This window comes from Podarcis filfolensis (assembly GCF_964270895.1).
Source record: "Podarcis filfolensis genome assembly, chromosome: 12".
Classification (NCBI taxonomy): Eukaryota; Metazoa; Chordata; class Lepidosauria; order Squamata; family Lacertidae; genus Podarcis; species Podarcis filfolensis.
This window is the reverse complement of record NC_139614.1, coordinates 50,997,166-51,013,579: the sequence shown is the minus strand read 5'-3', so window position 1 is coordinate 51,013,579 and position 16,414 is coordinate 50,997,166. Positions and strand designations below refer to the sequence as shown.

The following is a 16,414-nucleotide window of genomic DNA, read 5'->3' as shown; positions in this document are numbered from 1 at the left end:
AGGGTATAAAAATTTTATTATTATTATCATTAGCATCATCATCATTATTATTATTATTAAAATATGGTATTAAAATCAGCTTAAAACACTTTGCAGTCAAAGAGAATAGGGTGAATCTTGAAGGGCAGGGTAAATGAAGAATGTCGAAGGCTAAGTGTAAGAGATGCATCTTCAGCGTAAAATGGAAGTTGTGCAATGAAGGTGACAGACACACCTCTGTGGGGAACGAATTCTGCAACTTAGGAGCTGCTGCAGAGAATGTTTGGCTTCTTCCCCCACTGCTTAGACTCTGCTTTCACTCTCATGTCCTGCTTGGGGGATTTTGGCAAGCAAAGGGGTAAAAGGTAAAGGGACCCCTGACCATTAGGTCCAGTCGTGGCCGACTCTGGTGTTGTGGCGCTCATCTCGCTTTACTGGCCAAGGGAGCCGGTGTACAGCTTCCGGGTCATGTGGCCAGTATGACTAAGCCGCTTCTGGCGAACCAGAGCAGTGCACGGAAATGCCGTTTACCTTCCCGCTGGAGCTGTACCTATTTATCTACTTGCACTTTGACATGCTTTCAAACTGCTAGGTTGGCAGGAACAGGGACAGAGCAACGGGAGCTCACCCCATCGTGAGGATTCGAACCGCCGACCTTCTGATCGGCAAGTCCTAGGCTCTGTGGTTTAACCCACAGCGCCACCCGCGTACCTCAAGCAAATGGGTAGAAAGCCTTTTTTCCCGTGGTGAACTGCATTGCCTTGGGGCAATCTGTCAGGGGTGCACGGGGGGGGGGGGCAGAGGCAGGGCCAATAGTGGGCGAGGCCCCACTTCAGTCTCCGCCCCATTCCCATTCCTCTCCACCCAGCAGGCTCAGGGAGAAGAACAGAGGACTGAACTGCTTGCTTTTGAAATTGGTTCAAGGACCACTGGATAGCTCAGCTGGTTAGAGCCTGGTGCTGATGACGCCAAGGTTGAAGGTTCGATCCCTGTATGGGTTAGCTGCATATTCCAGCATTGCAGGGAGTTGGACTAGAAGGTCCTCAGTGACCTTTCTAGCTCTGCAAATCTATGATTCTATGTGTAAGCATCTCATTGGCCACTCAATGAAATGGAGTGTTTGACTAGACAATGTGGGAATGTTCGGGGTGGCAGGAGAGGATATGTTGTTTATTAATATCCTTCCTAACTTGTGCAAGCAAGTTCCTTTACGTAGCAGAGTTTACATTCCCCTTTTTACATGCACAGCAGATAGCTGGTTGCAGGCTCGTGTGAGCCTCTCACTACAGTGGTACCTCGGGTTACAGACGCTTCAGGTTACAGACGCATCAGGTTACAGACTCCGCTAACCCAGAAATAGTACCTCGGATTAAGAATTTTGCTTCAGGATGAGAACAGAAATCATGCGGCAGCAGTGGGAGGCCCCATTAGCTAAAGTGGTGATTCAGGTTAAGAACAGTTTCAGGTTAAGAACGGACCTCTGAAACGAATTAAGTTCTTAACCAGAGGTACCACTGTGTTATACAAGTCAATCTGTCTCAGATTGAATTGTACGTTCCTGGTAAATTCCCTTGAATCCCTCTCAAAAGAATAAAGTCAAAGTCAATAAAAGAAGTTTACTCACATCAGTTCACAGTTGGATTCCTGAAGGCAGACTTAGTTACAAATATGTACATGTGCATCTACCTCATATGGGGAAATAATCCCAGTGCTTCTGCTAGCTGAGAGCTAGCAGAGCAGTCCTAGCTAAAAGCTGGTCAAACGAAGAAGGAAGTCAAAAAGTGTGCTACGTGACTCGTCCTTTTGTAACCTGGACAGGCAAGGTCACGCCCACCTTCTATCACATGCAAAAGGAATTATACTCCAGCCAGGAGGAACAGGAAGTTTCGACTGGCTAGACCAAACATTCCCCTGCATGTCTTCTCTAGCATTACAAGGAATGTTGTACTTGACTGCTTTTCATGGATCACATCCCACAGACACAAATCTTTGATCTGCCCCAGCAGGGCTCCCATGTCCCCTGGTCTGGATAGATCATGGTCTGACCCACTATAACACAACTGCAATTTCTCATGATTGGAGATCTCAAGCAGGCTCAGAGGATATTCCATTTAATCATACCTAAAGCTACAGTTGAAGGATGTGAGGTGGCCAACTTCTGAAGAACCTCTCTCCAAAGAGCTGGGCCTGAGACCTTCTAAATGTTGACCACACTGGGCTAGATCTGGGGGTGCTGGTCTGCTTCTGTGTACAGCAACAGTCATTCGGCCTTTCCAACAGAATGTTCTGCATCGGCCACATCAATGTGTTTCTTACCCTTGCAAGATAGTAGTCAATGGGCTTTGACGTTACTTGGACAGCACACAGAGCAGAAGAGTCGGGGATCATGTAGACGTCCTCCAAATTTTCTTCGTCCTCAACATCAACTGCAGAGGGCAAAGGAAAGGCTGTTTAATATCCAGAACACATACTCAGAAACATGCAACCCCAAAACATTAGCTTTTGTGGCTTTGGCAAGTGAAGGCGCCCTCCGTTCTCTTCCAGTCTTTAAAGATTTGTTCCGTCTACATATCTGTCACGGCTGAAGAAGAAGAGCTTGGACTTGATATCCTGCTTTATCACTACCTGAAGGAGTCTCAAAGCGGCTAACATTCTCCTTTCCCTTCCTCCCCCACAACTAACACTCTGTTAGGCGAGTGAGGCTGAGAGACTTCAAAGAAGTGTGACTAGCCCAAGGTCACCCAGCAGCTGCATGTGGAGGAGCGGGGAATCGAACCCGGTTCACCAGATTACGAGTCCACCGTTCTTAACCACTACACCATGCCGGCTGACACACAAGCATCACCCTCCAGGAATACTAATTTGACATGTACATAAAGTTCTGCTATAAAGAATTTGGATTTTCATTACGAGAGCTTGGGGTAATAGCGGACACCTCGATGAAGATGGAGTCCCAGTGCGCAGAGGCTCTAAGATGCTACTGGAAGGATTTTTATTTTATTTTGTTTCGACTACGGCAGACCAACACGGCTACCTACCTGTAAATGAAACATATGTTGCAGATATTTTCCCACATTTATTATGCTATTTTTGTCACATACAAATGACATGAGAAAACTTGGTACACTTATTTGTGTAACATTATTCTTGTTTATAAAGCCCGATAAAATAAATAAATAAAATTTTCTATTGGCCTCCAGAAATGTTGTTGTTGTTTAGTCGTTTAGTCGTGTCCGACTGTTCGTGACCCCATGGACCAGAGCACGCCGGGCACTTCTGTCTTCCACTGCCTCCCGCAGTTTGGTCAAACCTCCAGAAATAGTGATGGATAAACATGTAAAATCTCTACCCTCGAAATAAGTCAGCTAGTTGAGAATGGAATAAGACATACCTAGTTCCAGAGCGTCTTGGTTCAAGCTGTCTCTGCTGGGAGAGGACACAGGCATCTTTCTGGACAGAAACAAATTAAGGACACAGATGACCAAACAAGAGGCAATTTATCAGAAAAGCTGCTGTATAAACAGAGATGAACAACAACGTTTCAGCAAGGCAAGCAGTTTTTCATCCGCATTCTGTGCTCAGAAGGATGGGGGAGAAGGAGACATCAAATCCCCAACCCCCCTCAACAAAATTCAGGGACTGTCAATCTCAGTTCTCAGTTTCCCGATCTTATATTCGGACCTCCACAGCAAATTTGCCATTTCTTCTTTAATCCTTGCAGAGATTCGCCAGCACTTCCAATTTCTCCCAATAAACCCATTCTCGTATGCAGTTCCAACCAACGTACAGTGGTACCTCGGGTTAAGAACTTAATTCGTTTTGGAGGTCCATTCTTAACCTGAAACTGTTCTTAACCTGAGGTACCACTTTAGCTAATGGGGCCTCCCTCTGCCACCGCACCACCGGAGCACGATTTCTGTTCTCATCCTGAAGCAAAGTTCTTAACCCGAGGTACTATTTCTGGGTTAGCAGAGTCTGTAACCTGAAGCGTCTGTAACCTGAAGTGTCTTTAACCCGAGGTACCACTGTACACGTCTTAGCAAGCAGTCTCCCCTAATGGAATGCATTTTTGTAAGGTATTTCACTATCACATTAGTTTTCATTCCCTGAATATGTGCATTTTTGTAACTTGGTTGAAAAACTGTGTCACAAAAAATCAAGTAAGTGAGAATTCCAAAAGATAGCTGCGTTTTTGTTTGCAAAGTGTGAATTGGGTAGCTTCTCACTGAAATGCAAACAAAATTAAATCCCCCTGTTCCTATTGGGGGGGGGAGTACAATTTTTAGGCAGGGGAGAATGCCCTGCTGCCATGTTTTCTCTGAAAAGCCCTTGCAGGCTACTCTATATGATGTAGCAACACTCATATAGTTTCAATATCTGCCATTTTGGGATGCACGAAATGGTTGCTACCGGCCTCCAGCGATGGACAGGAGTCCTGATGCTACCGCAAATCCCGTCCCTGCAGGGGGAAAGTCAAAATTGCCCTTTCATTTTAGTATCTGCTAATAGAGTAGTGAAATGGAAGCGTGGGTGCAATTTTAGCCAGGGCCTTCGAAAAAGCCAACAACTTCTTGACGACATGTTGTGAGTTGAAAGAAAACAATGTGAAAATGATGTACCGGTGGTATTTAACCCAAACTACATTGGCAAAGGGACGCGGGTGGCGCTGTGGGTTAAACCACAGAGCCTAGGACTTGCCAATCAGAAGGTTGGCGATTCGAATCCCCGTGACGGGGTGAGCTCCCATTGCTCGGTCCCTGCTCCTGCCAACCTAGCAGTTCAAAAGCATGTCAAAGTGCAAGTAGGTAAATAGGTACCACTCCAGCGGGAAGGTAAACGGCGTTTCCGTGCGCTGCTCTGGTTCGCCAGAAGCGGCTTAGTCATGCTGGCCACATGACCCAGAAGCTGTACACCAGCTCCCTTGGCCAATAAAGCGAGATGAGCGCAGCAACCCCAGAGTCATCCGCGACTGGACCTAATGGTCAGGGGTCCCTTTACCGTTACCTTTACCTTGGCAAAAATGTATAGGACAAGTACAAATACCGCTGGAAATGTAAAGAAAAAGAAGGTACCTTTTATCACAAGTGGGGGACTTGTAAGGTAATAAAAGCTTTCTGGGAGATGATATATAATGAAATGAAAAAAATATGCTTAGAATAACCTTTGTTAAGAAATCAGAAGCTTTTCTATTAGGAATTATAGGTACCAATATCCAAAAGGACAACAGCCGCTTGGATGCTACTAGCCCAAAGATGGAAGGAAGACAAGGTCTGTACCAGAGAGGAATGGCAAACCAAGTTGATGGGACTACGCCAAAATGGCAAAACTGACCGGAAAACTCAGAAACCAAGAGGACAAAAACTTTATAAAAGAATGGGGGAAGTGTATAAGTTATTTAGGAGACCACTGTAAGCAGATGGAAACATTAGCAGGATTTTGATTTCACTGGTAGTGTGACAATCACCATGGATAATATGGTTTGATATAACAATTGGAGTATGGAAGAAGATGCAGCAGAAAATGTTGAAAATGGGACCCCATGGAGAGGGTGGGGGAGGGGAGTCCTGAGATTAGGAGGAATCTCTTTATATGGATACACAGTGGTACCTCGGTTTACGAACTTAATCCGTTCCGGAAGTCCGTTCTTAAACCGAAACTGTTCTTAAACTGAGGCACACCTTCCCTAATGAGGCCTCCCGCTGCCGGTGCCCTTCCACCGTTCCAAGTCCGTTCTTAGACTGAGGTAAAGTTCTCAAACCGGGACACTATTTCCAGTTTTGCGGAATTCGTAAACCGAATCGTTCTTAAACAGGGCTGTTCTTAAACCGAGGTACCACTGTACTCTTTGATTTTCTTTGTTTATAATTTTGTATTTGTAAAACGAATAAAAAAGATTTCCCCAAAAAAACCCCCAACCTCTTGTCACAGAGAACTTTTTAATTCTTATTTTGACTATTATTGCATGGTACGTCCCTCCCTCGTTTTGCACATTGCGTTGTCTTCCCATCGGGCTGTTAAACCTACTTGGATCCGCTCCAGTTTGGTAACTGAAATCGGACCATATTCCTGGCATCTCTTTGTCTCCACGGAGTGAGGGAACCGTTTCCACACCCAGATGGGAGGAGAGACGGAGGTCGTTATCCGGATATGGGATCCCACAAATTCCCAGCTCAACAATGTCATCGCATCAGCGATTGCCGACTTGCAACATCCTTCCCATTCATACGTTTCCCCTCCTGGCTCTTTAGCAGGAGATGAGCAAAGCAGGGAACTCCCTTCGTGACATTCAGGACCTTCGTAGCAGAATACGTGGGGCTTTTTCTGGTGGGGGTGGTATCTCCTGGACCTCTGACTACTGGACTCCTTCTGTAACTTAAGAACATAAAGCTAGCACTTGTTTTCATCCTGGAAAGCTATAAGTAATTGATTCAACAAAATGTGACTCAGTCAGGAGAGCTGAAGCATGCGTACACACTGGAGTAGAAAATGAATCACCGGCCTTAAGGATGAGTCAAAGCGAAAAAAGAAAACCCCACCCAGTGAACACCCGAGTTTTATAAGACTAGTCATGGGATTGAATCAAATGGGTTGCAAATCAATAAAATTAGATTGCAGTGGGGTATGGTAACCTTTGGGATGCGGGTGGCGCTGTGGGTTAAACCACAGACCCTAGGACTTGCCGATCAGAAGGTCGGCGGTTCAAATCCCCGTGACGGGGTGAGCTCCCGTTGCTCGGTCCCTGCTCCTGCCAACCTAGCAGTTCGAAAGCATGTCAAAGTGCAAGTAGATAAATAGGTACCACTCCAGCGGGAAGGTAAACGCCATTTCCGTGCGCTGCTCTGGTTCGCCAGAAGAGGCTTAGTCATGCTGGCCACGTGACCCGGAAGCTGTACGCCGGCTCCCTCGGCCAATAAAGTGAGATGAGCGCCGCAACCCCAGAGTCAGCCACAACTGGACCTAATGGTCAGGGGTCCCTTTACCTTTATGGTAACCTTTGGCAAGGATATCTGAAAGGTAAAAGGTAAAGGACCCCTAGACGGTTAAGTCCAGCCAAGGGCGACTGTGGGTTCAAATCCCACAGCGCTCTTATTCCTTTCCTGATAAGTCCATTCAGGTTTGGCCTTGACTCAACAGGGTCAGATTCCACATAGTGATTTTATACAGTTCATAACGCAAATATTCCCCATCTTGTAATGTTCAATTATATTACAAGATGAGCACGGTTTTCCTGAAGTTCTTCAACACAAAATGCAGAGCAAGCTTATGCATGTGTGCCATCAGCAGGGTGTCTTGGGAAATGTAGTCTCTCAAGGTACCTGAGAGTGACCTTGGGCCAGTCGCTGCCTCTCAGCCTAGCCTACCTCGCAGGATTGTTGTGGAGATCAATTAGGAAGGAGAGTACCTAATGAGCTCCTTGGAGAAAAGGGTGGAGCATGAATGCAAGAAACAGACAAATAAATAAGTGTGCACCAGGGTACAGCAACACAACTGTGGCATCTGCACACTGCCTCCCAGTCAACACAATGCAAAAACCACAATCCCAAAAGTTGAAACAAGAGGGTTTCTGGGGCTGGGAAAGACTTGCAAGGACTTTACCACTGTTTCCCCTTCAGCTGATGATCTCGCAATCGCAGCTACTGTATACATAGCACGCATGGGTTGGTGGAGCAGGAAAATGCACGGTTCCCGCATGTTGTAAGAAGGAAGCAATCCATCACATTAGGAAAAGGGGGCAGGAAGAAAATAGGCCTCCCCATAAGGAAGCCATACTGCGCTCTCTCCAGATTGACAGGCCTCCCCCTTTTGATCTCCGCGCATTGCGGGCCCGGTGTTTACACGAAGAGCAACGCTGCTGGGGAAAGTCCCTCTCTTGATACAATAAGGCCCTCTTCCTCTACAGCTTCCTGTTTACAGTATAGAACAAATACACAAAGGGTTTTTTAAATAAGCAATGGTCACCGGCCACTTCAAAACAACCAACTCTCCTTGCAGGAGAAATCAGGCTGCAGCGTTGGGCCGGCTTGCTTGATGGGTTTTCCACGGCATGGTGGTAGCTTTAGAAATAAATCTAGAGACTCAAAATAACTCTTCTAGGCTTATAAGAGACATCACCTTGCCGACAAAGGTCCGTATAGTTAAAGCCATGGTTTTCCCAGTAGTGATGTATGGAAGTGAGAGCTGGACCATCAAGAAGGCTGATCGCTGAAGAATGGATGCTTTTGAATTATGGTGCTGGGGGAGACTCTTGAGAGTCCCATGGACTGCAAGGAGATCAAACCTCTCCATTCTGAAGGAAATCAGCCCTGAGTGCTCACTGGAAGGACAGATCCTGAAGCTGAGGCTCCAAGACTTTGGCCACCTCATGAGAAGAGAAGACTCCCTGAAAAGACCCTGAAGTTGAGAAAGATGGAGGGCACAAGGAGAAGGGGACGACAGAGGATGAGATGGTGGGACAGTGTTCTCAAAGCTACCTGGATGAGTTTGATCAAACTGCGGGAGGCAGTGGAAGACTGGAGTGCCTGGCGTGCTCTGGTCCATGGGGTCACGAACAGTCGGACACGACTGAACAACAACAAGGCTTATAAGAACAGAAAGAGATTTTGCAGGATAAATCCAGTGGCCCTTCTGAGCCAGCATCCTGCTCTCACAGAGGCTGAACGGATTATTATTATTATTATTTATACCCCGCGCATCTGGCTGGGTTTCCCCAGCCACACTGGGCACTCCCAACAGATAAATAAAAAGAACAAAACTTCAAACATTAAAAACTTCCCTAAACAGGGCTGCCTTCAGATGTCTCCCAAAGGTCAAATAGTTGTTTATTTCCTTGACATCTGACGGGAGGGTATTCCACAGGGCGGGCGCCACCACCGAGAAGGCCCTCTGCCTGGTTCCCTGTAACCCCACTTCTCGCAGGGAGGAAACTGCCAGAAGATACTTGTGGGAAACCCGCAAACAAGATTCGAGCAATAGAGGACTGCCACTCAGAAACATCGCTGCCTCCAACCATGAAGGGTAGAGGATAGCCATCGTGCCTAGTAGCCATCAGTAGTCCTCTCCTCCATGAATTTATTCCATCTAATTCTCTTTTAAAGCCATAATAATAATAATAATAATAATAATAATAATAATAACTTTTATTTATACCCCGCCCTCCCCGGCCAGAGCAGGGCTCAGGGCGGCTAACACCAGTAAAATTACAGTAAAAACATAATAGGAAAAGAAAAACCAATTTAAAATACAGTTTAAAATGCAATTTAAAATGCAGCCTCATTTTAAAAGTAGCCTATAGATCAAAACCATAAAGGGAGGGAAACATAAGGGTCAGACTGAGTCCAAACCAAAGGCCAGGCGGAACAGCTCTGTCTTGCAGGCCCTGCGGAAATATGTCAAGTCCCTCAGGGCCCTAGTCTCTTGTGACAGAGCATTCCACCAAGTCGGGGCCAGCACTGAAAAGGCCCTGGCCCTAGTTGAGACCAGTCTAACCACCTTGCGACCTGGGACCTCCAAAGTGTTGTCATTTGTGGACTTTAAGGTCCTCTGTGGGGCATACCAGGAGAGGCGGTCCCGTAGGTATGTGGGTCCTAGGCTGCACCTGAAACAAGCTACTTAAACAAGCTAAGAAACATAGAGAAGACCATCATTAAAATGTCATTAAACACTGATAGAATTGAAATAGTATAAAAAAGATCCATTCGAAACGCAGACAATAAGAATAATGACATCACAGCCCCAGCCCTTTCCTAAAAAAGGAAAAGGAAAACGTCAGTTTCCAAAGGACTGTTGGCAAAGAAAGGTCTTCACCTGCTGGCAGAAGGACAGAAAGGAGAGAGCCAGCCTAGTGGTGCTAGGCAAGGCGTTCCCGCTCTCTCTCTCGCTATCCAGAGGCAAAGTTGGCAGGGGCGAGGCGTCCCGTCTCTGAAGCAAGGTGCCAGCTGTCATTCCCTTCTGCCATTTCCTGCCTGCCAGGGCTCCTAAGGCAGCGGTGACGTCAAGCTGGGGAATAAGGGGCACAGGAAACGAAGAGCTGCCCTTTGCATGACGGCAGCCTGGGAGTCAGAGAGGATGGGAAGAAGACTTGGACTCGTAAGCTGGGCCCAGAGACAAAAGGCCCTTTCCTCCCCCAAAAAAGACAACCACACAGGACTTCCTTCCAAAATTCGGTACCAACTCCACCAATTCCTGGTTTCTGAATCAGAGCCAACACCCACCTAGTCCAGCTCTGGAATAATATATGCATATATATATTTACAGCTGTAAAGTTAGTAAGATGTACCAATCAATGAAAAGATAACCTTTAAAAACCCATTTTATTCTCTTGTTAATTATGCTGTGCATTTTATATTTGACTTCACTTAGCAATGTTTGTTTTTTGAAATGTTTAAGGTTTTTTTTTGTTAACTTTGTGTTAAATACGCATTCTGCAGTTGACCTCCTTTGTAATGTTTTATTTTGAAATCTTTAAGATAATATTTTACATTTTCTGTTAATTATGTTGCTTTGACTGTATGTTCTATATCTGACTTTCTTCAGAAATGTTGGATTCTGGATTGTTTTACTGATGTTTCAATATGATGTAAACCACTTTGAGATTTTTCTTAAAAATATAAAGCGGTATAGAAATGAAATAAATAATAAATAACAACAACAACAACAACTGTAACTGAGCAAAGCACAGAGGTTGTTTGCAAGGTTTTCTAAATGGCTCAGGACCATAATACCTAAATGACCGCCTCTCTCCATATGAACCTACCCGGACCCTGAGATCATCCTCTGAGGTGCTTCTTCATGTTCCTCCTCCTCAAAAGGTCTAGAGGGCAGCAACACGAAAACGGGGCCTTCTCTGCAGTTGCTCCCTGTCTATGGAATGCACTGATTTATTAATATGTAGCATTTATAAACCACCTTTAAACTATTTATGCCGCACCAAATTGCACATCCCTGATGCTTCATGACCCTTTTTCCATCCCAGAATGAATTGAACAGAGCACAGAGTCGCTCAAAAACAGACTGGGTTTTTTCTTCTTCTTCAAAACAAACACAGATACAAGGTGAATCTTGGAGCCTATTCACATTCCTATCCTGTACATCAAAAAAACAACAACCCAGCGTACTGCCAATAAATTTACCTGCCAGGTTAGGATGACCAGAGGCAAGATGCCCTTTATCCTTCTACAACACCTGGCATCCATATGAGAAATGACAATCAATCTATCGAGACAACCTGCACAGAAACATCTGGAGGAACCTATCGGATTACAGTCTTTAATACACATCACAAACCGGTTTTCTAAGTAACTAGAAGCTGCTGCTATGCCTTTTTCCAAGAAATGACAGACTAGCTGCTATTGTTGTTGTTTATTGTATTTTAAATTATGCTTATTCCATGTGAAAAAGCAATAAAATGCATTAAAAGAAAAGGCTGTGTCATCTGCCACGAGACCAGAGTCCAGGGAAATCTAATGGATATCAGGCTTCCCTTGAGAGGGCCATCTTTGGGGTGCAAAGATCCGCCCAGCACCCCAAAATTTAGTTAATTTCTTGGCATTGTAGGGGAAGATGTCAACAGACAGGAGTGTAAGTTGTTTTTATATGCAGTAACAGCAGCAAGAATACTATTGGCACAAAAATGGAAGCAAGAAGAATGACCGACGAAAGAACAATGGCAGATGAAATTAATGGACTATGCAGAATTAGATATATTAACAGGAAGGATTTGAAACCTGCGGGACCAGAGATTCTTAGAAGACTGGAGTAAATATTTGAACTATTTGAAAAGCAACTGTAATAAGCAGCCTACGCTAGCAGGACTGCAAGAAGTTTTGTAAGGAAGATTATATGAAATATTGCAAGGAAGACTACAAAGAGAATGATCAGTTAATGATAATTAAAAGTAATAGAGAAATTAAGAAATGCAGAATAAGTGATAAAGAACGGAAAATCTTCAGAGGTTGTTGACGGAAGTCTAAAATATTGTATAAGATAAGAAGTTATGTTAAATGACTGTTGGAAATGATATGTTAAAAAATTAATAAAAATGTGTGTGTGTGCATATATATACATACACAAATAATTTAGTTAATTTCGCATGCACAGCGCCACTGAGAACATCGAGTCTGACAAGCGCCGCCATTGTAAATAACAAGCACCGCGTCTTTTGTAAATAAGTGCACAAAATCGAAAGTCCTTTAGTGAAACAGTAGGTATACATTTCAGTAATACCAAAGTATATATGTATTTTGTTTTTCTAGCTTGATCAAAATTATTTATTATTCCGTAGCACGTAGATAGTTAAGAGCTTAGGCGGCTTCAGCGGCGGGCACTTGGCGCCCCCCAAAATTCGGTGCCCGGGTGCCATGCACCCCTTGCACTCACAGGTAAAGACTGCCCTGTCCCTTGATGAAAGAAGTGAGACAAGTCACTCTGGTGCGGAAGGTGGCAATTGCAGTTTCTATCCTCTAACTGTGACAGAACTGTATTGCTAACCAGAATAAGGGGCAGTTGGGTGTGCCCCCCAAATCTAGAGCGTAAGGACTGGGCTGGTTCCACAGCCAGCCAGATGTTCCACATAATACACAGGAGCAGCACTGACAGAGCAAATGGCAAGGCTTGGGTAGAGTTTTATGGAGAGGGAAGAACTAAGCCGCGGTTTAGATAATATTAGATAAACACTTTTCCCATCCCCAGAGCCTGTCCATGTTTCCCAGTGGCTCAGCACTCAGAGTGGTGTCACAGGTTAAGCGCTGTCTCAAAAACTTTTTACAGCCTACCGCTACTGGTGGGTTAACTTGTGAGAACCGCCAAGCATGGCAGCTTAGGAAAACGAGCTGCGAAGAAAACGAGCCGAAAACTTCCATCTGCAAAAAACCAAACAGGATTTTGCTTTACAGGCTGGGATAGCAGGGTTGAAGCAAAGCATTAGAGAAGAATCGGGGGAAACGGGTTTGATGCTGATCTCACGAGTCTGCACTAAACCTGGACCAGCCTCCCCAAAGATAATGGGATTTAGGAACGCCAGATTTCCTCCACAAAACGTTGCAGGGAAGGAAGAGCAGTGAATGTACGCTGAATGCATCAGGTCCAAAGGGAGAAGAGCAATTATTCTCTCCCCCCCCCCCCAATCTTCATCAGATTTGCAGATGACTCCAAACTGGGAGGGGTAGCTAATGCACCGAAGACAGAACAGCAGGATTCAAGATGACCTTAAGAGATTGGAGAACTGGGCCCAAGCTAACAAAATGAGTTTCAATAGGGACAAATGTAAGGTTCTGCACTTAGGCAGGAAGAATCAGATGCACAAATATAGGGTGGGGACACCTGGCTTGCTAGCAGCGCATGTGAAAAGGATCTAGAGGCCTTACTAAACCACAAGCTTCACATGGCCCCTACCAACTTTACAGTTCTATGATTCTATGAGTTAACAGTGTGATACAGCAGCAAAAAACGTGGCTACTCTTCTAGGCTGCATCAACAAAAGTACTGTACGGCGTCCAGGTCAAGAGAAGTAATGTTGTTGTTTAGTCGTGTCCGACTCTTCGTGACCCCATGGACCAGAGCACGCCAGGCACTCCTGTCTTCCACTGCCTCCCGCAGTTTGGTCAAACTCATGCTGGTAGCTTCAAGAACACTGTCCAACCATCTCGTCCTCTGTCGTCCCCTTCTCCTTGTGCCCTCCATCTTTCCCAACATCAGGGTCTTTTCCAGGGAGTCTTCTCTTCTCCTGAGGTGGCGAAAGTATTGGAGCCTCAGCTTCAGGATCTGTCCTTCCAGTGAGCACTCAGGGCTGATTTCCTTCAGAATGGATAGGTTTGATCTTCTTGCACTCCATGGGACTCTCCAGAGTCTCCCCCAGCGCCATAATTCAAAAGCATCAATTCTTCAGCAATCAGCCTTCTTTATGGTCCAGTTCTCACTCTCAGTAATAGTACTGCTCTATTCTGCCTTGGTCAGACCACACTTGGAATACTGTGTCCAGTTCTGGGCACCACAATTTAAGAAGGATGTTGACAAGCTGGAACGTGTGCAGAGGAGGGGGACCAAGATGATCAAGGCTCTGGAAACCAAGCCTGATGAGGTACGGTTGAAGGAGCTGGGAATGTTTAGCCTGGAAAAGAGGAGACTTAAGAGGAGATACGAGAGCCGTCTTCAAATATCTCAACCGCTGCCATAAGGAAGATGGAGCAACCTTTCTTTCTACTGCCCTGGGGGGCAAGACTCGAACCCATGGCTTCAAGTTACGAGAAAGGAGATTCCGACCAAACACCAGAAGGAATTCTGGAAGTAAGAGCTATTTGACAGTGGAACGGACTCCCTCGGAAGGTGGTGGATTCTCCTTCCTTGGAGATTTTTAAGCAGAGGTTGGATGGCCAGCTGTCATGGCTGCTTTAGTTGAGAATCCTCCATTGCAAGGGGTTGGCCTAGATGACCTTTGGGGTCTCTTCCAGCGCTATGATTCTATGATCCAATTTACCTCAACACATTTTCCAGTGTTTGGAGCCTTCCCACTGCCCACCACCAAGGCACACCAAATTTGAAGAAGGCCCAGGGAGCATTTAAAACAGTGACCCTTATTGTTGTGCCGGGGCTGGGGGTAACACGAGTAGCACGGTCCAAGTCCGGTCCCGAATACAGGGGTTCTGCAAGGAGTCAGTCCGACAGGCCGAGGCAGGACACGAGACTGCAAGTACTCAGGTCTCTCCTTCTCTCAGACCTGAGTCTCTGCAGTTCGGGAGACGTCGGTGGGTTACTGGACCCAGGGGCCGCCTCAGCCTCTCCTGACCCAACCGGTAGTGGAGCAGCTGTAAGTGATGGCCCAGCTGAAGGCAACGAGGTAATCGCCGCATCTGGAGCCAGGGCAGGCTCAGGCCCCTGACTCGGCCCAGCTGTTGCTTGTTGCAGGGGAACCTGTGCAGACTGGGGCTCTTCAGGATCAGGCCCCAGACTAGGTTCAGATGCCGCCTGAGGCAAAGGATCCGGTGCAGACTGAGACCCCTCTGGTTCCAAGTCTGAGCCCGAGTCCCAGGCCATCACAGTGTTCACCTCCTGCCATCTATCCCTCCTTCTCTCCTCTGAATGGGAAAGAATTAGTTGGCCCAACATCTCATCTTTGGCATGGAAGATTTCGCCTCCTCCACCCACCCACAACTCACCTACCCTGCACAGAGGCAAGTGCTTTTTAATAGCTCCTGAAATATCACTGCAAAAAACTCATCATTTGATAATGGGTTGTTTTCGAGCTGCGTCCATGGAGGGACCCTGAAATGTCCACAAAGGCTTAAAAGGCCTCTATCGGAAAATTAGTCATGTTTCAGAGAAGCATCGTTTAAAAACAAAGGAGACACTTTAGGCCATTTTGCTTCCCAGACGATTACTCCAAGCTGTGCCTTTGCACTTGCGAGAGAGAGAGGGGCTGTTGGCAGGTCCCTGTACACAAACACAGTGTTTGCTGTGTTTGCACATCACATGGAACCATAGTGGATCAAAGATCATAGAATTGTAGATTCTAAGGTCATCTATGTTGGGATTACACTCCTCCCGAGCTGCAGATGTGTGGGATTATTGCATGTCACATGTCTGTTTACATTCCGGCACAGATTACTGGACGCGGTCACAGAGCCTAGAGCTTGCTGATCAGAAGGTCGGTGGTTCAAATCCCCACAACGGGGTGAGCTCCCTTTGCTCGATCCCTGCTCCTGCCCACCTAGCAGTTCAAAAGTGCAAGTAGATAAATAGGTACCGCTCCGGCGGGAAGGTAAACGGCGTTTCCGTGCGCTGCTCTGGTTCGCCAGAAGTGGCTTAGTCATGCTGGCCACATGACCCGGAAGCTGTACGCCGGCCCCTTCGGCCAATAAAGCGAGATGAGCGCCGCAACCCCAGAGTCGGCCACAACTGGACCTAATGGTCAGGGGTCCCTTTACCTTTACAGATTGCTGGAGTCCGTGAGCAGAACTTCCGCTCTGTATTGCTTTTGTTTTTCACTCTCTCCGAGAAGAAGAACAAGAAGAGAGGCCATGTTTTTCTTCGCCCTGATTTATGTATAATAAATGCGTAGCTTAGTATCGTATCCACGCCTCGGGCCTGATTCTGTTGTGTGATTACTCTGCTGAGTAATGTGTGCTCAAGCATGACCTGAAGCTTGAGTCGCCGATGCATGTCGGAGGAGAATGACTGATGGATCTCCGCAGCGGCAAGGCTGAGAGGGGTGACGCTACGGCTAGGACCGAGCCAGCTGGCTTTTTATCCCCGGTTCCAACAATCTAGTCCAACCCCCTACAATGCAGGAATTTTAGCTAGGTTTTAATCAAGGGGCTTATATTAAAAGTGCACAGAATACTTCTGCTGTGTTCCTGGCTTGCTGGGTCCTTGTCGATTCTCTCCCAGCTGTGATCCACTCCAGCAGAAAACTGAGTCTCCCCTCTGCTCTGCCACAGCCGGT

General features: G+C 46.2%; 1 protein-coding gene across 1 annotated transcript in view; it reads right to left on the bottom strand.

The window, feature by feature from the left end:
* Positions 1–16,414, bottom strand: part of MINDY4 (MINDY lysine 48 deubiquitinase 4) — a 94,750-nt gene that overhangs the window by 54,402 nt on the left and 23,934 nt on the right. Inside the window, exons 6-7 of the mRNA XM_083579544.1 lie at positions 3,371–3,429; positions 2,296–2,405 (exon numbers count right to left, since the gene is read on the bottom strand). Coding sequence (XP_083435670.1) covers positions 2,296–2,405; positions 3,371–3,429 — 169 coding nt within the window. The remainder of the gene's footprint in view (positions 1–2,295; positions 2,406–3,370; positions 3,430–16,414) is intronic.